The sequence below is a fragment of the Columba livia genome, chromosome 5 (genome assembly GCF_036013475.1).
Source record: "Columba livia isolate bColLiv1 breed racing homer chromosome 5, bColLiv1.pat.W.v2, whole genome shotgun sequence".
NCBI classification, from domain to species: domain Eukaryota; kingdom Metazoa; phylum Chordata; class Aves; order Columbiformes; family Columbidae; genus Columba; species Columba livia.
In genome coordinates this window covers 35,932,528-35,954,277 of record NC_088606.1, presented here as the reverse complement: position 1 = coordinate 35,954,277, position 21,750 = coordinate 35,932,528, and the positions used below count along the sequence as shown (strand labels likewise).

Genomic DNA, 21,750 nt, shown 5'->3' with positions numbered 1-21,750 from the left:
ATATAAACACAACCCAGGGTCTGTCCTTCTACGCAGAGGAAATGAGAAGAAGCAGGCTAGCAATGATGTAGACAGAACTAACACCTCTCCACAGAGGGCCATTGCCTAAAATTACTGGCTGAGGTATTAAATTATCAATCACATGAAAAAATTCTTAAGAATATCCATAGACCCGATGATTTCTATAGTATAGAAAAATAAAACATTGTAACACTGAAGAGACGCTGCTGATAACAAACAAGTTGGTGAAACATGGAATTCTGTGTGTGTGTACATACATAGTAAGTCTGTGTCTTTAATTCAGCTAATATCATGCTTCAAAGCTATTAAAATTGGTTTTAAATATAAAGTTCATTTTGAGATTTCTTTTTGCCCTTGAGCACAGTGACACTTTGAAGATATCATTAGTTAATATTCTAAACAGGCTTCAAAGGTAGAACAAGATGCAAAAGAGTTCCATAAACAACGATCCTGCAGCTTAGGGAGTGCTCCAATGAAATTCAAGTCCATTCTCCAACTTCACAAGAAAAATGACCTTCACAAAATGTCACTGCTAGCAGGCAATGTGATTATTAAAAATGTATAGACTAAGCAACAAAATCTGAAAGGGCAGAAAGTCTAAACAGCAGCACAGCCCTCAATAGAAGTTTCTAAAAATACTTGTTTCAAAATATATATACGCTTCTATTTATTACTGCAGGCAGACTTCTGCAAACAGGGGAATGCTTCCTGTTTTCGTATTTGCAGCCTGACTGGATGGATGTAACCAAAAAAGGCTGCTGCTAAGTAAACAACTTTTACAGTGACATCTGCTCTTGAAATCAGCCACTGGAAAGTCCACTCTTGGGATGTCCTCAAATAACACAACTTAAAACGTACAGTGAACAGGAACCGAAACCACCATCACCCTGGGAAGCACACTCTTTAATTAGCTATACATATATGAATGAAAACAGCAGTAGTGCAGTGATTTACAGATATGTTGTGTCTATCTGTAACAACTCTTGTTTCACCTAACAATGTACCAAAGTGCTAGTGGCTGGATTTTTTAAGACTTCTTCCAGGTTTGAAGGAAAGGTGGAAACGAGACGGCAAAACTAGATTTTCACCTTTGTCCAGCTCAGGAGTAAACTGCTACCAAGATCTACCTGCATGCAAACTGTGAAAGGATGAGTGACTCAGCACCTTCATGTATTACCAGTACTCTAGCGAGGCTAAATTAAGCTTGTTAAACTTTGTTTCACGGCTAATTTTTTCTTGGTAGTCTCCCCATCAGGCAGCTTTTGCCTGCTGCAGGGGGCCAGTGTTGGCACAAAATGATTCACAAATCAAGACTGTTGCCCCTGGCTCTCCTGCAACAGTGATGACGACACTACTCTGTGGGCAGAAGCAGGAAAAATGACAAGGAGATTTCATCCAGAGCTGTCACACTGATGCCTTCATCAGGACTAAATCTACACACCGATTGCTCAAACCTGAGGCTGATGACTATATAAAAAGCAGGTGGACAACACTGCAATGTGCATAAAATACTGAAATGACAGCAAGCGTCTCCAGTTTCTCCCACATACGGTGGTAGTGCCGAGAAGACAGACACATGCAAGATAGAGGTAGAAGAGAGGGGCTCTACAGCAGTGGAAACACGTGAAGATCAAAGCAAGAGTTCAGGAGAGAGCCTGAGATGCAGAAAGGTCAGTTTGGAGATTGCAAAGAGGTCTGCAGTTTAGATGGGAGGTGGGAAGAAGGAAGCCTAAGTAGAAGGGAAGAACTGCAGAGAGAAGTTCCAGCAGCCAGACTGTCAGAAGGGCAGGGATGAGAGTAGAGCAAGGGGGCAAGTGAACGGAGTGAGTGGGGTGGAAATCAGACTGCACAAGGTGGCTCGGATGGACAGTACATGAGGGAGAACCTCAGGAGGAGCAAAAAGGAAGACATGACGTGACAGACATGTCAGGCTGTAGGGGAACAAGAAAACAGGACTGAAATAAAACAGTAATTTCTACTCTAGAGAGGAGAAGTAGAGGTTAGCAAATAATTATTTCATGCCACTATTCAGGACTTACTAATAATGCCTATAAGAGCAGTTGTTCTTATATTTCATTGCTATATGAACAAACACAATTTATTTTAAAACACATTTTTGATTGTTTTTGAAGCGCCTTTTCATTTGAGTTAGGGCATTACGTTCCCAAACCAACTGATGTATTTTTAGATGTCTTTGACGTAGTTGTGGTTGCTTAACAGATGGCCTGCTGCCAACTGGGTTCAGAGAGTTCTCTGCTGCTTCACTGCCTTTCTTTGCCTCCATAGAAACTAAGTTAGCTCAGTTCCTAACCTGTGGAAACCCTTCCAGGCAGCTTCTGGAGGATTTAATCACTGCAGACTGATTTAATTAGAAGACCTAGGACTACTCTTCTTAGAATGTTCAGAAATTCCTTATCTTTGTCTTTCAGGTATTAAACATAGCAAAGTTCGACCTCTTAATAGTAAGTAATGTTATGAGACGTTTCATATGCTCTTCAATAGTTTTGGGACGGCAATATAGTTTTATCTCTTCAGCTAAAATGCAAACATGAGACTGAAAAGTCATAACAGACTGCCTCTGTTGAAAATATTATTTCTGTTGAAAAAGTTCAAATCTATGACACTGCATAGCATATTATAAAGCTACTTATGCAAATTAATGGACAAATTTGCAGATAATTTATATTTAACAGACTACATAATGAACATAGACGACATTTTATTACCTATTTGAGCTTTCCATTGAAAGTGGAAGTTTTAGAAAGGCCTAACCGAAGAAATACCTACATACCCTCTGCAACAGAGCTCACAGACCACAGTCAATCCTCAGAAGACTGGACAAAGAACTATGGAGACAGATCAGTCAAATGTGCAACAAAAATATCAGCCATTTTCTTTCAACCAGTTATTTAAAAACTGTATATTTTAGGAAGAAAAAATTGCATCTCTCGGCTTGGAAATGAGATACCTTCTTCAAGGTTATTCAGTAAACCTCAGCTGGAGGTAACACATGTGCCTGTAACTTCTATTCACAAGTCAGCTCTTCCAGCTTATTCTCTACTGCCCTACTCATATTTTGGAGGGGAGAAAACAGAGCTTACATGGAGCTAGACTGATTAGAGATTCTTGCCTAAAAATCACATAGTTATTTCTTCTCTTAGTACAATAAGAAATACGATTGCAGCAGCTGGTTTCTCTCAAGACACTGAAAAGTTTTTGGATAAGGATCAGTTTTGAGTCACTAGTTCTTATCATCATGCTTCCCTTGAATTTTTCTTATTCCCTGTCCCCAGTAAGCTGTGTGATGATATTTTGTGTCTTTTTTATGGATGGAAGGCTTGACAGGAACCATGCTCTCTGATGTTCTCCAAAATCAAACTTCTTTGGCTAATTGCTCAGTTAACTCAACAAATAGATAAAACTGATCACATATGCTATTGCTGCAAAGCAACCAAAGTCAAGCGGGTTTGTAAAAGTGTTTCAACTTCTCATCAGAGTTAATAACTTTCTAACAATATAGCGGCCCAAACACATCATTGGGGTGCTGCAGCCAGAGATACGCCATGCAGTGGCTGTCCTTTCACATATCTGCAATTAGGATTATCACTGACTTCTCTGTATCAAATTATTAATAGTTGTCACAGAACCTTTGTCAAGAGTGCCCTGCATCCAGAGAGCAATGAATAGCTGCTTCTGGACAGGGTGGATCCCAGACGTAGGTGTTTGCTGTCATTCTGGAGCTTTTGACAGATTCACACCCATACCAATGAACCTGGCCATACATACCTTGAAAGTAATAGCCTGACAGTCATTGTTTCCTCAACAATAAACTATCCACGAGTGCTAATGATGTGGGCCTGTAAAAACCCATCAACTGTTTTATAGTCCCACCAATCGCTATGTTTGGGCTCACAGGAGGGCCTTGTGGTGGCTAGGCAGACATCAGGACAGTCCTGCGCTTGATGTATGTGTTTGATCCTCCCCATGAAGTGACCACCCAGGCTTCTGTTGATTTTCCTGTACAATAAGAAACTCAGCCTGAGTCTGATCAGCCTCTATTTTGATGTTCCTGTTGAGTCTTTTTGATGTTAAATGCTGCCAGGTGTGTCAGACACACGTAGCCACACACTGAGAGCTCTCCCAGGCCTGTACAGGATTACTTTATATAAAATAACACAAAACATGCTTAAATGTATTAGCATGGCTTTATCACCTTTCCCTCCTACCAATGGTGAGCTTGGTTCCCATTCCTCCAATAACTGACGTGATTATATGTTCTTTTTCCTCTTTTCCTCCTAACTCAAATCTACAAACACCCAAAGGAGGATGAAACCCTGATTAATACAGCCAGCTAAAAATGAACTATGCAAACTGCATGCACCGATAATGCATTTCCATTGACAATAATTCTGCAGCCCAAGAATGTCGATTTTAAGTTTGCTTGCACTCTCTGCACATTTGCAGTGACTCTGCAAGATCCAAGATCCCAAACTTCACAGAATGACCCTACAGAATTTATCTGGGTGAGGAACCAAAGCGACACAGAAAAAAGTGTTGTTAGACTAGACTGAATACAGACTCTGCTTCCTCTGTTTCTCCCCACATCCATGATGATTCTAACAGTACAATACCACTGTGTATACAATCATAAAAAGCACCTCGCTGGCAGAAGTACCTCTGACAACACTCAATGCGTGACCAAGTCACACATATATTTCATACTCCAATGCTACTTAATTTTGTAAACAAAGAATCACCTAAATGTACATTAGTTAATAAATATTTTAGAATTTATTGTAATTTTACTTACAAGACCTTGTTTTCTTCAACTGAAATCAAACTAATAAAAAGATTTACTTCGTATCACCCAGTTTCATTTCTGCTTATAGTTTGCAAAACATTTTGGGGAAGATTTTCTCCATTTTTATACACAAGAAAGAAGCTGAAAATGCAATGAATACACTAGAAAAAGCAACATTGTGGAATTTGTAACTTGTTCCTGTGCCTCAGCAGGGTTTTAACTATGTAAATTTTTACCTAAACCTGGTTCATTTGATTTACAAAAACTTTACAGATCATTAATTTGCCTACTTCATTTGTGTAACACAAATGTTAGTGAAATTGCTGTATCTGGGCAACAAAACCATGTGTGTCTTCTAAATATCGCTTCTAATATATATATATAGTGCTGATAATAATATAACAATAATATTTAATTGGGATTGCTAAGTTTTAAGATGGTTAATGGGCATAAGATATTTATGCCATACAAACTGATCTTGATTCTATGATACTGCCCACCCCCATACATCGTCATAAAACCAGCAGAACAATCATTTTTTGAAAGAGCTACCCAAACAAAGCAAATGCTCACTAAATGCTTTCTGCACTACGAGGAATGCATTTGGGCTCTGTGAAGATGTACACAGCCCACCAGATACGGTACGTCACAGCTGTGCAATGGTGCGCACTACGCCAGTGTCAAAAGGCAGAGAATTTGCAGAGGGGGAGAGGTTAGGAAGATCAGCTTGTTAAAACAACATCTGGAAACAAGCCACCACACTTGCCTACAGAGAAGGGTCAGGTGCCCAACACTTCTTTTTTCGGCCCCTTTTCACGTGCAAGCTGCCGCACTTCCTACTTCGTAAGAATGAATCCCTTGCTGTTCAGTAACGGTAGTACAGCTGAAGACTTGCTGGTAAAGGTAGCGACACCATTCTGCTATTACAAAAACACTTTTTAAAGTTTATCTACTAATCATTATTATTTTAAGTTTCCCCTCAGTTACTTCGAACTGCTTTGTATTTAATATAAAATGTAAACATCTATGCAACCCATCACAACTATTGCAAAATTCTATAAAATTTGAAGAAGTAGAACAAAACATGAGAAGTAAATGTTTTGTTCTCTGCAAATCACAGAATCATACAGCAGAAATTAGAGAAATGAGTATCAATAAGAGTATCAATAACAATTACACAATTAATATAACTGACAATGTAATGAACTTTAACTAACTGTATAGTAACTAGGGAGTCTAGTCTCATTAAAAAAATATAGTGCTTCTGGTTATGTGTACTGTCTTCTAGACTATATGTCTATACCAAAGGGGAGTCAGGGTTTAGTTAGCTTCATTTAATACAAAACTAGGGCCAAAACTGTAGCCTTTATACATACAGAAGAGAATAAAAAGTATATTAAGCAATCAAGTCTAGAACTACATAAGAGAAACAAACTTGTCACTTTTGCTTAGTTGTGATATCAGTATCACAGGAAGAGAACAGATCCTATTCTTTAGAGATCCTCATCAGTTCACACAAAGAATGAGGCCACCAGGTAGGTGAGTATGCAGATTTCTCTTAAGAACTTGCCCAATTTCTTGAGCAGTGAGAGAATCAAAAGTTTTAACTTAACTTTCACTTCTCTAATTAAGTAATTTGGCAATGCTTTAGCTCTAAAACATTTGCTACTGAGATTGAGATGTGGAGCTCTCTTCTTTTGAGAACGTTGCCTGTTGTTCCCTATCATTTGCTACCTTCTGCCAAGAACAAATATCGCCTATGAAATATTTGTACTTCTGGAAATCCAGTTAATTTCTGCCACAGGTAAAGTAGTACCTCCAAACAATTTCAGATCTCAAATCAATGTTGAATATTTAAAAAAAATTTAAAATTCTTTCCTAAAATACACTACAAAGGATGGACTACTGAGTGATACATTTTCGAGGATATACCATGGCAATACAAGAACTGCAAAAAGTACTTTACTTTCTCTTAAGGTCCTCTTACACAGTATCTTTACTCCTCAAGTAAATGATAAAGCATGTCTAATAACAACAGCTTTAAAGTACTTCTGCCACAACCCAAAAAAAACACAGAAAGGGTTCTTCAGTGAGATCCAGTGAAGCGATTCATGTGTTCAGAGTCTGAACAGCTGCCAATTTAAGTACATGTGAATGATGCACTCATTGGAACTGAACAACTGAACAGATTTTGAAAGCCAGAGTGACCTACTGTGCATTTTGTCAAACAACTTCCTATACAGGATTATCTAACTCCTGGCACAAATCACTTTTTTTTTTCTGCTCCAAGGTTCTCAAGGAAACAATGGGATGAGAAGGTTTCTCAATGAGAAGGTGGAAAGTACTGTGTTGAGACTGCTGTAGCACAGAGCGCTGAAACAGAAGATAGCAGAACTCCTAATCTACACTAAATGAATATTAAATACACCACGTTTACCTTTTCCTCTAGAATTTGATTTTACTATTTAATTAATGGTTTACAATACTTAATAATAATAGCTAAAATATAACAAAATCCAGTATTAAAGTATTTTCTCTTTATTTCACTGTTCACAAGATCTTTTCTACACACATTTCTGTATCAAAACCACCAGTTTCTTCTAGTTTTAGATGACGCTACAGTGCCTGTCACGCACCAGCTAAAACCAGTTCAGTCATTTATTGACACTCCTCAGCTGTGCCACAGTAACGTTTTTGACACAACTTTCCATTGTATAGACAAATTCTGTCAGTTTACTTCCTAACTGCCCAACTCTTCTTAAGTTTGAAGCCCTGAAGTTCCTACAATGTAGGCACCTTTTCATTAATATAGATATAGCAAGACAGGTATATAAGCACCTCCCCTCACATACACTTCTGCTGTGCTTGATGCAGAACACTAGGTTGTGCAGAAAAATCTTTTTGCTTTTTAATGAAATTCACTGTGTGTCCAGACTTTTTCAGAAGCCTGAGTTTTATCCTAGCAGTATATGAGTGGATCACTGAGAAAAGTAGTAGCTCTTAACAGCTGGTAAGGCAGAAGAGATTCTTAGATAGGCACAGGGAACACGTTAGTTCTTCCTCTGTGTACTTAAAATGTACACAGGACTGGACTCTTGCAATAAATGCTAAACAGCTCACTACCAGAGCAACTGTAGTGATTCAGAGAGCAGCAACTACAAACTTCACAGCTCTAAGCAGATTAACAGACACAAAAAAATCAGACAGCAGTATCTCTATAGAATGTATGATGAAAGACTAATTCAGAATAACACAGAAATCATATACACCTAAGGTTAGCTGCACAATACTGTATGTGTCTGATTAAACAAGTCAAATAAAAAAATCCTCATTTTAAAAAAGCTATCAAGGAAAAGAAACAAAGATACAAAATGTTTTTAGGGAAAATATTAAGCTGCCTTAACAATGTGACAAACTATTAATTGAGAAACACCCACAAATTCCAGCTAGGTTAGTAAATCCATCTTGCCTTAAAAAGCCAAAACTCTGCTGTCACAGACTCCCTCTCGCCAGTAAAGGGCGATGATCAGTTAGCAGCTTCTCATTAAGATGCTGCAGGAAACAAAATGCTTGAGAGAGACAGACATCTAAAAGAACTTTGTGCCTTTCTCTGTTCTCATCCCAGGAGCCAACACTGCTGAACAGCAGAAATCAGTAAAACTTGCATCAACTGTAGAAGAGTTTCAGAGAGACGACAGTTTTAGACTTTGCAGTTCATGGATTAATTCCATATACCACTGGATACATAAGTACTATTTGGTTTGAAAGAAAGAACTGGTCAGCTCGTAGAAAGAAGTGGCAATATCCCAATCATTCTTCACTCTTGAAAAGGGAGCTGTAGCCTTAAAACTCAGGCAAAAAACCAGCACTACGTATAGATTTCATTCAGCTTTGAAATGTGCAAAATCCGCTGCTTGGGTGATGTACACGATTGCAACGCTACACAAAAATAAAGCTTATATCACAAAGTCCATCTACAGTCTATCTGCAAAAAGACTGAAAGAAAAAGGCTAATTAAGGTATATGCATATTTCCTGAAAGCAAACAGTGAGGGTAGAAAGATTATTTAGTGTTGCTACGATGTACTATGAGAGCAGTAATGGCCTAATCAAACAAAAGTTTAGCTGCAGTCTCAGATAACATTTCTGAACCAGGACATCGCCCTGACTTCAGCAAACTCCCAAGTGAAAACAGGCTCCAGCAAATTCAACATCTAAAACCTGGCTGGGCAGAACAGCAGAAAAACATACTGGGAGGAACAATTCTGCATTGAAGGATGGATGACTGGGTCCTCTCTTTCATATATAAACTCAACAAACATATCAGATTATTTACTAAGGAAATTCACAAACTTTAAGCCATGGATATTATCTTAACAAGGAATCAGTTAAAACTGTAGTATAGCCATGAAAATACCTTTTCCTAGCCTGCACTCCCAAGGACATCTTAAGAAAAGCAAACCCAAAGGATGAAGTATTTAAATCTTCCCAAACATACTCAACAGAGAAAAAAAATAAATCTTGGGTTATCAATTGCAATACTCAGAAGTAATCACGTCAAACCAGTATTGTCTTGCTTCTCACATCTGCTTCGTGCATCTATCTCTGCATTTTTCCAACCAAAGCTGTTTACTTACTAAGGCATATATGTTCTTCACCATAACATTTATAATCTGAAGCCCTATTGTCTCAAATGAAACAAATAATTATTTCAAACCAGATTTGGAAGCAAGACATAGACATAATAAAAACTGAATTTCAAGTTGGTATGAGTCACTTTCAGGCATATTATTCTTAAAAGAATGGAAAACTTCAACTGAAGTTGAAAGTAGTGATTAAGTGGATGAGGGCAGTGGAACACCTGGAAATCCCAAGCGTAACAAAATCATTACATACTTGTTTTTCTTTTTGAGAGCTAAAGACTTGTATTAGTTAGGAATTAGTTTTCTTTTCAGAAACAAGTGAAGAAATCAGCTGCTTAGATGCTACAATGCTGACTATTGTGATAACTTCAGAAAAGAGAAGAATAAAGAAAGTAAACTGTAAAAATTTCAATGGAGTTTAAATACTGCATTGAAGTGAGACGAGGAGATATGAAAAACACTCTCCTGACAAATAATTCGCAGGATTTAGACAAAGTAGTTCAGGAAATGAATATCAGAACTGTAACAAGGTTTGGTTTGGTTTTGTGGGGTTTTTTTTGTTTGTTTTTTAAATCAGAGACACTAAGAAAAAGAGTCTAACAAGAGGAAATAAAACTGAGATATAATTAGGAAGGGAAAGCCCATAAGCTGGAAAGACTTGTAAATCTTCATGACTGTTACAGAAGCTCATATCTTGTTGGAAAGTGCACAGGACAGACTAAAGAATGCCTTAACAAAAACAAAACAAAAAACCCAAACAAAAGAGCCATTAAAAACAACAACAACAAAAAACAACAAACAAACAAAACACACAAAACACCACAAACAACAAAATTATGTTGTATTTCATTGTTCCAGGGATTTTATAGATGTGATGTTATTCCCAGGGCTTTCTGTGCAAATTTTTCATTGTTTCTTTAATCAAATTTTGACTCATAAGACAAAAGCTGCAATGTATTCTTTCAACTTAAAAAAGATTTTTTTTTAACTGATAAAAATATTTGTACCATAACCTGGTCACTGCAGATGGAAAACTGATTTACCTGGATATTTTCAGCAAAGCTGGCTGAGACAGCACTGCATCAATTCTCTGGTAGGTATAATTTTCCACACATTTGAGAGAAAGCATTGTGTTCATTTTCCTTCGAGTTCCTGATGCTTTTATGCATTTTGTTTAAAGTTTACATAATCTGCATATTATTTAAAAATTAGTCATTTTTCTGAGGTAATATTAATTTATAAAGCACTATTTTAAAATAACTAAAATGACGGAAAAAATGACTTTTATTTCTTGGGATAAGAAGTGATTTTGAGCAACTTTTGCAGCCCCACAGTGCTGGAGTGAATATCCCTCCTCCCTTCCAGCACCTGAAGTCACTTCAACAACAGCCCATGGAAGCAGTGAAGTAACACTGGGAGTTAAGGCTCAGAGGAACAGAACTGCCACCGAGATGTGTTATTGCCACCAGAGCCCTCAGCAGCGTGAAGCTGGTGGGAAGTGAGAGACTGCCGGCCTGCTGTTTTGAAGACTTCATAAAGTTGTGAAAACAATGTGACTGGAGGAGCAAGGCGGGGTTGGAAAGGCTGAAGAGAAGACAGGAGAGCCTTGGAGAGCGTAAGGGAGTAAAGGTGGATGCCTGCGTCCTCTGGTTCCTTCAAGCACAATATAGGTTAACTGGATTTCTAGAGGTTTATGTGAAAACTGGGAGAAGGTTCCTACTGGCTCCTACTCGGAACATTGTCTCCCATACTGGAAGCCATCCTCCACAGGGCCAAACTGCTGGCAGGAGAACAGGAGCACGGTGCTCTCCAAGAGCATCTCCCTCTGGTTCCACAGCTGGTCTCACACTGGTGGCTGCTGACTCAGGGAATGCTCCCTGCCTGTGTGGTTAGGCAGCACTTCACAGGCTTCACAGAATCACAGAATGTTAGTGATTAGAAGGGACATCGAAAGATCATCTAGTTCAATCCCCCCACCGGAGGAGGAACACCTAGATGAGGTTACACGGGAACATGTCCAGGCGAGTTTTTACCACAACCCCCCTGGGCAGCCTGTTCCAGTGCTCTGTCACCCTTACTGTGAAGAAGCTTCTTCTCATATTTAAGTGGAACCTCCTCTGTTCCAGTTCGCACCCATTGCCCCTTGTCCTGTCACTGGTTGTCATCGAGAAGAGCCTGGCTCCATCCTCGTGAAACTCATCCTTTACATATTGATAAACATTAATGAGGTCACCCCTCAGACTCCTCCAAACTAAAGAGACCCAGCTCCCTCAGCCTTTCCTCATAAGGGAGATGCTCCACTCATCATCATCTTTGTTGCCCTGCACTGAAGTCTCTCCAGCAGTTCCCTGTCCTTCTGGAACTGAGGGGCCCAGAACTGGACACAATATTCCAGATGTGGTCTCACCAGGGCAGAGTAGAGGGGAGGAGAACCTCCCTCGACCTACTAACCAACCCCCTTCGAATACACCCCAGGATGCCATTGGCCTTCCTGGCCACAAGGGCACAGTGCTGGCTCGTAGTCATCCCGCTGTCCACCAGGACCCCCAGGTCCCTTTCCCCTACACTGCTCTCTAATAGGTCATTCCCCAACCTATACTGGAACCTGGGGTTGTTCCTGCCCAGATGCAAGACTCCACACTTGCCCTTGTTATATTTCATTACATTTTTCCCCGCCCAACTCTCCAGCCTGTCCAGGTCTCACTGGATGGCAGCACAGCCTTCTGGCGTGTCAGCCACTCCTCACAGCTTGGTGTCATCAGCAGACTTGCTGACAGTGCGCTCTGGTCCCTCATCCAAATCATTGATGAATATATTGAATAGTACTTTATTTAGGGTATCTCTGAAGAGAGCAACAGTAGTACAACTCTATCTGGAGAGATAAAAAGTTGAAGTTAAAAGAATATTACACACAGTTATTTTAAGTGTATGAAGAATTTATTATGAAACTATGACAGGGTTCATTATGGCAGAATAGTCTCTCTGGTTCCTAGCTGGTACTGGATTCAAAAGCATTATTAAAATCACAGACAGAAGAAGCTAAAAACTGAGGCAGAGCTAGGAGAAGAGAGGTCAAGTATGTTGAATTAAAAGAAAATAGGCAGGAAATCTGCTTCTTCCTCTAAGTTGTGACAATGATTTCTTCCCTTACTATGGACCTTACAGATGTAGTCAAGCCCTTGCTCTTAACCTGGGAGAGAGTGACAAAAAGCTTCTGTAAACTGGTACTTGACCATTCTCCCAGTACAGGAAGAGAAGGAAGCAGCAACCAGGACACGCTGCAGCTTGGTAACACTGCACTGATCCAATAGCTTTTTTAGATTAGCTGTGACCTTGTGTTTTAAATCCAGAGATCTGTAAAATACCTTATTTAGCTCCTTTGATTCACTGTATTTACTGAACACAGCTCTACATTCAAACCTTAATCTCAGCAACAAATTTTTTTTTTTCCCTATTATTACCTACCTTCCATGGACTCTGAGAATTACCATAGGAAATATTAGTGATATGTCTCAGTACTTAATTACTACCAAATTTAATAATGAATACAGCATTACTGAACAGTAATACACCTACCAAATGAAGTGATGGAAGCAAAAACTAAATACGATTCAGCTTTAATTTTGTTGTTGTTGTTGTTAAGGAGGGAAAGGGTTTTGAGCAGTTCTATGAAAAAGCTGCATGCTGTTACTGAGATCAGTTTTTAGCTGGTTGTTGCACTGAATCAGACCACGAAGGAGTCAGACAACATGTCTTCCCCACTCCTTACAATTCTTCTTATCTTTTTCAGACTGGTGCATATTTAGAAATAAAATCTTGGCAGGTGGGCAGGACAATATGATAGAAAAGCTAGGCATAAAAGCAGGTGGACAGGACAGCAAGAGAGCAAGTATCAGTGAGTAAGCAGACTCAAAGAGCAGCCAATGGGACACTATAACCCAGAAGCAGGTGAAAAGGCAGGGGAAAAATGCCAGACATTCAGCAGGTCGATAAAGCAGCACCAAACAGCGCGTGTGCCAAGCAGCAGAAGAGTAATTCCGCAGAGTCAGCAGATGCGCTCAGCGGGAAGGCGATGCCAGGCGCTCGGAGCGGGAGAAGGGGACAGGGAAGGGCAATGCCCACGTGCAGTCAGATCCAAAGGATGGTAAGGAGGCGACGCCAGCCGTTCCACAGACGGACAGGGCAGTAGGTAGTCAGCGTCAAGCAATTAGCTGGTCAAGAGGTAACGCCAGACAGTCAGGCAAAGGGCCAAGATTTGAGGAGGAAAACGCCCCGCAGCCAGCAGGTAGAGAGAATAAAGGAGTAGTGAATGCCACGCAGTCCCCAGGCAGGGAAGGCAGTGAAAGACCAAAGCCCATGAATAATCAGAAGTGACTGTCGGCAAGGACAAAACATGAGCCTGCCAACCGAATGACAGGGCAGCGGGGTGGCAGTGCTTCTCCAGTAACTTAGGATACCATGAGTGAAGCAGTCCCCAGAATCTAGGTGCTCACTCTCTGGTAATATCATTGTATCAGAGTGAACCAGGAAAATCCACAGGAGATCAGCACACAAATGGAAACAGCAGATGAGACTGACCCTAGCACTTGGGGAGGCCATGGGACCTTCCTATAAAACAAAAATATGAGAATCCACAAGAAAATCAAACAAATGGAAAAAATGTGTCTAAAAACTGTTTCTGATGATGATTAAAAAAGCAAAAAAATACTAGCAAAGAATTAGTTTGGAAATGATTGGGTGGGATTGAAAATGTTGCTTACCCCTCTCTGGAGCCCACATAATGGGAATGTTGGGAATTTCTGCAGCAGAAAAACAGAAGAGAAAAGGGATTTCTGACTCCCAGTTCAAGGAAAGCATGTCAATTTAGGACTGGGTAACCTCTTTGGGCAAAAAATAAGAATTCAACTGAATCTTTGCCCGTCCCCAGATACATGCCTTTATTGAGGTTTGCAAAAAATTTAAGAAGCCCACATCATTTTCATTTCATGTCATCCCACCCTTATTCCTCAAAACCACACTTACCTCTAGCACAAGGTGCATAAGAGGGGGAAGGGGATGGTCTTGTGAGCTCATTCCCATATCCACTGCAAAATAGCTTGTGAAGATGAACAGGAGTACCCATTAGCCACTGCCAGCCATTCTGAGATACACTGAGCAAGTTATTAACTGTTACTCATCACTAGTGCAGGCTGGTGTTTGAATCTGGCTTAGACACATCCACAGTCTAATGATTAAAGAATTAGTCTTACAAGTCTTGTGGGGTAACCCTCTTCTATGGCAAGAGTTGGAAAAGTACAAAACTTATCAGCACCTTTTTTTACCTTGAATCTCCTCTTTCACTTAATCGCTCTGTTGTTTAACACGTTGTTAGTTTTTTTTTAAACAAATTAAACCATGTTTCCAAAATCTTAGCTACTGCTCCATTTCAGAAACACGTAATGAACTCTGGAATGTAAAAACTGAGAAAATCCCAGCAGTATTAAAATTCAGTAATTTAACTCATCTGTCATTTCAGCCATGAGCCTTTCTATTCAGTATCTTCCTAGTAACCAAGAGTCAACCTACTAGGAATCAAACGTCACTATTTCTGTCCTCTTAGAAGTCCACATTGTGTGGACTTCTGCCTGCAACATTAAGTTCGTATTGGGAACACCAAAAACCTACACCTCATTTGATAAGGCAATAATTTGCAACAAGAAGCCAATTCTTCCTTCTCATGCAAACTGCAGACAACCTTAGACACAGTAAAAGAGGCATTAGTTCTGCTGTGCACTGCTGAACTAGGATTTGGCAAGGTCACCGAGACAGAATCCATATGAACACGCCATGTAACTCATATGCAACAAAGCACTTAAGGAATGTGGCAGTAACAGGCTAAGCTGACAGAACATTAGCTATACTAATCCTCCAGGTATCAACCAGTCATTCTCCTGCTAGCTAAGAAGGCACAGGAATAACAGAGGCTAATATAACTTCAAATTTAGAAGTTGGGGTCATAGGACAGGAAATTCTTGCACATCCAGGCTTTCCTGTATCAAACGCTACTGTTCGGGTTTAGAATAGAATGACAGGAAGTTTAGGCAGAGGAGACCACGTGATTTCCATCATGACTGGTAATCACATAAACCAGCCAGCAACAGCATACGCTGACTGAACCCAAGTAGATCCTAATCCTGTAGAGTATGAGTTGCTCAGAGCATGCATTGGGAGTTTCATCAAATCCCCTGATTCTGTGGCCAGAAGCAATTACAGTTAGCTGCACCACAGCAAGAACAAGGTTGCTAGCACCTTCTCTCCAGAACCTTTCAAGGCTCAATGAAAACAAACTATGGCAAACTGATCTCAGCAAACCATAAGATGATGTTTATTTGTGGAAGAAAATGTGAACTTTTAAAATCTAGTGAAGGTTTAAATGTCAATAATAAATCATCAACAGTAGATTATGCACCTCGTTATTAAAAATTGGGAAAAAGAATACACACATGAAGTGACAAGAAGCTAAAATACCTGTGAGTGGTCAAATTGATGTTAAAAGGCAAATGTTTTCTTGTCAATAACTGGTAAGACTTTCATGCCTGAGTGTGACAATAGTAATTTCGGTTTTCTATTCTGGTACTTACACTGAGTTAGCATTTTGCTGAAGCTTCACTGCTCCACACTGTAGCAATTAGCAGAAGCAGGCAAAGGACCAGCTATAATCCTAAGAATAACTGCTGAGGCCAGCTGCTTTCCAAGGCTCTTCCAGTTTCTTTCCATTTAGTGGATGGAAGAGCTCCTACACAGCAGGCAAGGAGCAAATAAGAAATCCTGTACTCTTTAATAAGTATTAGTTTTAATGATCAGCTATTTTAATAGTGAGTCATTTTGCTACTCTGGTGTGTTTATGTCAAAAGGACTAACTCACTTGAACTTTCATACATCTTAAATCCAAATTAGTATTTGCCCTCTAGTTATTATTTCTTTAAGCTGCCTTCACAGAGAAGTCTTTCTAACATGTCTATACATTTTTGGTTAATTTTCTCCACATTAAGCGTTTATTAAACTCTTTGTAATAGACTGTTACCCCAAAAAAATTTCACATTAGGGGCAACAATTGCATAATTACAGGCCTGACAATGTTCCAGAAAGGATGACAAGATCCACCCACTCTTGTGGCTACACTGATAATAGGATCCAAGGCAGTTAAAGTTAACAGAGAGATGTCCAATCGAGCTGTGGTCCTTACAGTGAAAACACAGCTAAAAGGCATCAGTAATGTCAAGAGGAGGAGAACCCTTCTCTTCACCCAAATAAAAGTAAATTATAATCATATTTTTCTTCTGAGTGTATTTTTGAAAGTAATTGGGATCACTGGAATACGAAGCATTTGTCCATGCACAAAGTATGCTAAGTCTCTTTCCAACTTCAATTCTGAAATTACCTCGGAATAAAAAGCTTTATTCCACAATTTAAGATAAAAAAGCAAGATTTTGCTCATTACTGTAGCTTTGCTTCTCATTCTATGAAACATTCAAATCCCTCACTGCTGTTTTACTACTGTTTTCTTCTTTTCAACAGAGCTTACAAATGTTTCATACAAGTTTGAAAGACAGAAAACAGGAATGATATTTGCTATATGAGAGTGTTAAGGAAAGCAAAATAAAGCATATAAAAACTGATCCTCAAATGGGCAAAAATACCCTCCTGCTTAACAGGAATTTTATTAATATTATCTTTAGGATGTGATGGTCAGATGACTACACAGAATGTTAACACATTAGTTTAAAAAAAAAAATAAAAATAAATCTATTTGTCCCAGCATTCTCAACTGATATTACCAGAGTTTTGCATAAAAAAAAAATAATAATAAAAAAAAATATAAGCAATTCCTGTAATCCTTTTGGATGCAGGGGAAAAATTGCTTAATTTTTAATCTCAGGATCCATTTGAAGCAAACTGTCTTCTCATTTAACACATACAGAACATAAAGCTAGAATCTAGTTTGGCCTTCCACACAGGATAATTCATTAAATGTCATCCTTGACTTCTGTAAGGAGGTACAAGATAATGTGAGTTTTATAAAGTATCTATTCCACAAACAATCGCTTTTGATTTGACAGGATTAAAAGAGAGAATACAGCTCTTCTTTATGGAATTTGTTTCTTTAATTAATCTCTCATTGTTAAACAAACCAACCAACTCAAACACAAGTCTTATTAGACTTTTCTGGCTCAAGTTTCTTCTCACCAGCTATTGTTACAATTCTGTTTAGTAGATCAACTAAACAGACTGAGTTGTGTAACTCTCCCAGAAAGCACCTCTCCTGGCCATTATCTTTTTTTTGACCTTTTCTATGGCTATTGTGAAATTTGAAACTTTTTAGAAAGGAAAAATAAGCAGCTTTCCATTTTAGACACATCAGTCCTATATACAGAGACAAAAGTATTCTCTGTATTCCTATTCCCCCTTTTTCCCCCACCATCTTCATACTTGTCTATGTCAGGAAATCTAGACAAAAAGCAAGTTGAGAGACATACATTCTTTCAATCCAGTATCTCATCTGGATACACTGACGTGGAAACATGTTCAAAAATACTGTTTATGTAGCAGAATGTCAAGAATTTACCAAGCCTCTCTATATTTATCAAAATCAGCACGCTTCAGAAATGGTCTCTGTATTTTTGTAATTTGTTTCTTTTTTGTACTTTTTTTTTGGTATGGTTTGATTTTGTGTGTGTGTGGTGTTTGGGGGGGGGGGGGGGGGGGGGGGGGGGGCGCTGGGGTGGAGTCAGGGGCTTCTTTTCTCTTTTTTTTGTGTAATCTCTGATACTAAAGTCAGTGGAGTTGACATGGGCTGACTTCCTTCCCTCACACACGTCTCACCACAGCTGTCCTGGCAGCTCACAGGTGTTCCTGTACAGTGACTGCAGTTGATAGAAGCACAACCAAGCTCTTCAGTGATGCTGGCATGTTACCCAGTTTTCCTGAGAAAATCACACAGGAGAGGAGAAAGTGCACTTTTTAGCACTTTGTAAATCAGCCAGATCAGTCTGCAATTTCCCAAGACACAGGTAAGCTGATGGTGTACCATGTGGTGCAAACAATCTGTATACTGCTGCTTCTTGAAGACAATGGTAATAGTTGGTTAGTAAAAAGTGTTCTGCAACTAAATATATCAATTCTGCTATAATAACATGCCTTCCAAATACAAAATTAAAAATCTAATTATAGAATTTTAAATTAAATGAATAAGGCACAAAATATTTGGATTTTTATAACCTCCAAGACAGCATTTCAAATAATAAATTTTATTAAAAAATTAGAGCAGACTGGATAAAGACTTAATCATATGAGCTAGGAACTATGTGGAGGGCTAAGAAAAAGGAAATGATACCTTATAGAGCTGTTGATGAACTTCTGACAGAGCAGCATGGAGTTTGGAAGGAGTCTGTCACAGAACAGTCTATTCCATTTAAGTGTATTTGTTGCCTAGACACACCTGGCAAAGTTTCATAATTCAGACCCTTTAGGAGCAAGCTGGGTTAGAAACATCGTTTTCTAAGAAACACGGAGAACAATAGTTCTCAAAAGATCTGATGACAGGTTACAGGATCAGACATCATACATACACAGTACACTTCATTTTACAATAGCACTACACAGAAATCCAAATTAATGGGCAGTGAGACCTCCATTAAGAGATATGGAAAACTACAGTCTTAAAATAGACTACAAAAATAAATACTGAAAAAGGTTGTTAAACTGGAGGATCAAATTGAATATTGAAGGGTAAAAAACTGGAACAACAGCCTGGGTAATTAGGGGCCGTATGGTTTCATAGAATTCCTACCAGAAAATGACTCATGTCCCATGTGAGATGAAGACTTCATTCCTCCTCACTATGGAGCCATCTTGAAGTGACAGTTTGTGAAAAGATAATGAGTTTCTCCTGACGCAGTGTCAACATTAAGATGCTTTTGGTTTGGCACTGAGTTGAATTCTGCTGAAGAAGAACAGAAGTACTCCCATATCCACAACAAACAATACTAGAAATCCTGCTGCCCTGGAAAGGCACTATTTGAACCAGGGAGGACAAAAACCCTTCATATTATTTCTAGTTTACATTCTTGCCTATTAAATGGAAGTTGTTATCTGAAATATCTGAGTGGATTTGGGTTAATCTGGGGGAACACGTGCTGTAAGAGTAGGGCTATAACATGACATACCCTGTCGTATCACAAGAATCTTATTTCATTAACAAATTTGAAGGGAAAACAACCAAACCAAACAAACACATGGAAACTGCAAATCATAGAGATTAGGAGGAGTGTCAACATACTTGGGACTGAGAAATGGAAGAATACCAACATTAAAATAGTCTTTGGAAATGAAATGGAATTTGAAGAAAAATTCACAGTAAGGAAAAACCTGGGACACAGCAATAGCACAAGATACATTAGGGAACTAGGAAACGACCGGTGAGAGAAAACTGGCAATTGGTAGTGATTATAAAAACACTGGCGCAATTTTGATTTGAACATACAAAAACTTTGTAGCACAGCAAAATAAAGAATTTATTCTCTCAAGAGATGGGTTTTGTGTGGCTGGGTATGGAGTATTTTGTTCATGTTGAGCATGCTTTTTTTTTCTCTCAGAAAAATGCTGACTAATAGGAAGGAGTTCAGAGAACAATGATTTCTTTTCACGGACTGAAGAACTCCGATGAAAGAATAAATAAATATGCATATATTGTCAGATTATATGAAAACATGTATGTGCCTAAATACATTTTAAAACAGTCTATAAATATTGAAGAATATAAACAGCAATAACTAAAAGGTGCATTCTTCATTTATCCAGCACATTGGAAGAGGAGGAAGACTGCAAAGAAACATGTCTGGCTTTATATGATGGAAAAGAGCTCTTCTATGCTTCATCTAAAGTCTCATCTTAAAATTGCAGGGCTGACATCTGCCCTGTCTCTGAGCTACTTGTGAATACACATGGTGACACAGCTCACAGATGTCCAACACCAGTTGAGGCACAATAAGTTGACTTCTATTGCCACAGAGCACATAAAATTAGTCTCGTAGCAGGGCAAACAAGACTTGCAAGCCACACTAGAGATGAAGGATAAGAAAACAGCTAGAACACTCTCTTAGGGGCAAACAAGTGAATTTTTTGGATGTGCAATTTTACAAAAGAATAAATATAAAAACAGAGAAGACAGAAGCGAGAAAACTGTGCAAAGCGCCTGTATACATGAGACTTCCTTTCTAACTTGTATTAACCAAAAGCAATAGAGAAAACACATTTCTATATCACAAGATCCTTAGCGATATGAATACTATCATTAACATGAACTGTAACTACCACTCATATACTGTAGCTCCAAGGACAAAATGTTTGTATCTGGAAATAAAAAACAAAAGCGCCCTAAACTTAACTTTGGCTATATATAAAGCCCTGATCACTGCCCAGCAACAGACACTTTTTTCAATCAACAAGCACACTGGATGAGCATTTCCGGTAGGGATTTAAACACTACCCCCACAAATTACAGGGAAAATAAGGTAGTTTAAAAAAAAAAAAGTGGTTGTATCTACAAAATTAAGCCTACACTTTGGCACTAATCCAAATGCAAACTACCATCAACTGCCACAACAGATGAGGAACTGCAGTGTTCACTAATAACATCTACAAGACAGTTTCCTTCAAATTCAGCCGTCCATTGGGTGGGTTTTTTTAAGATATCTACATGCATTTCATCACTTCTCGTCACGTAGACAAGAAGGTGAAGGATATTCACGCTGCCTAATTCAATTGTCCCTCACCCCTCAAAATGTGAATCATAGTAACTAATTCAAAAGCTTCTCCCCACCCACTGACTAGATTCAGACTATAAATTTAGGGACTGGAGACAGGTAAGGAAAATCAGATATTGTGAACACCCATAAAATCATCTCTTCTATTATAAGAAAAACAGTCATTACACGTCATTGAAACAACTGCAATAACCCCGTATGATTCTGGTACAGTGTTCAAAAGGCCAACTGAGAGGGGAAACTGAGTAATTTTTTTTTAAACAATCATAAATTTCTGAAGTTTAAAGAAGATATTTTTAATAGATAAATTATGCTAGGAAGTGAATTTCAATTTAATCAATAATTAACAAAGTTCAATTAATATTAATTATTTAGGCTGTAAATAATCTCAGGAACTAGCTTTATCTTGTACAGTACAATAGCAATTATGCATCTATACTCAGAAAAGAAAGAAGAAAAACACGTTTTCTAATCAAAAGCAC

The 21,750-nt window shown here is 38.7% G+C and overlaps 1 protein-coding gene across 50 annotated transcripts in view; it reads right to left on the bottom strand.

Annotated features, from left to right (window-relative positions):
- GPHN (gephyrin) overlaps positions 1 to 21,750 on the bottom strand; it is a 295,661-nt gene that overhangs the window by 120,111 nt on the left and 153,800 nt on the right. For 21 of the 50 annotated variants that reach the window (XM_065064293.1, XM_065064318.1, XM_065064322.1 and 18 more), the window contains exon 5: positions 14,225 to 14,263. The exons of 28 other annotated variants lie outside the window; for them this stretch is intronic. In XM_065064293.1, the coding sequence (XP_064920365.1) occupies positions 14,225 to 14,263 (39 nt within the window). Of the gene's footprint in view, positions 1 to 14,224; positions 14,264 to 14,486; positions 14,559 to 21,750 lie in introns of those variants that run through there. One more of the 50 variants, XM_065064324.1, reaches the window with a different exon arrangement.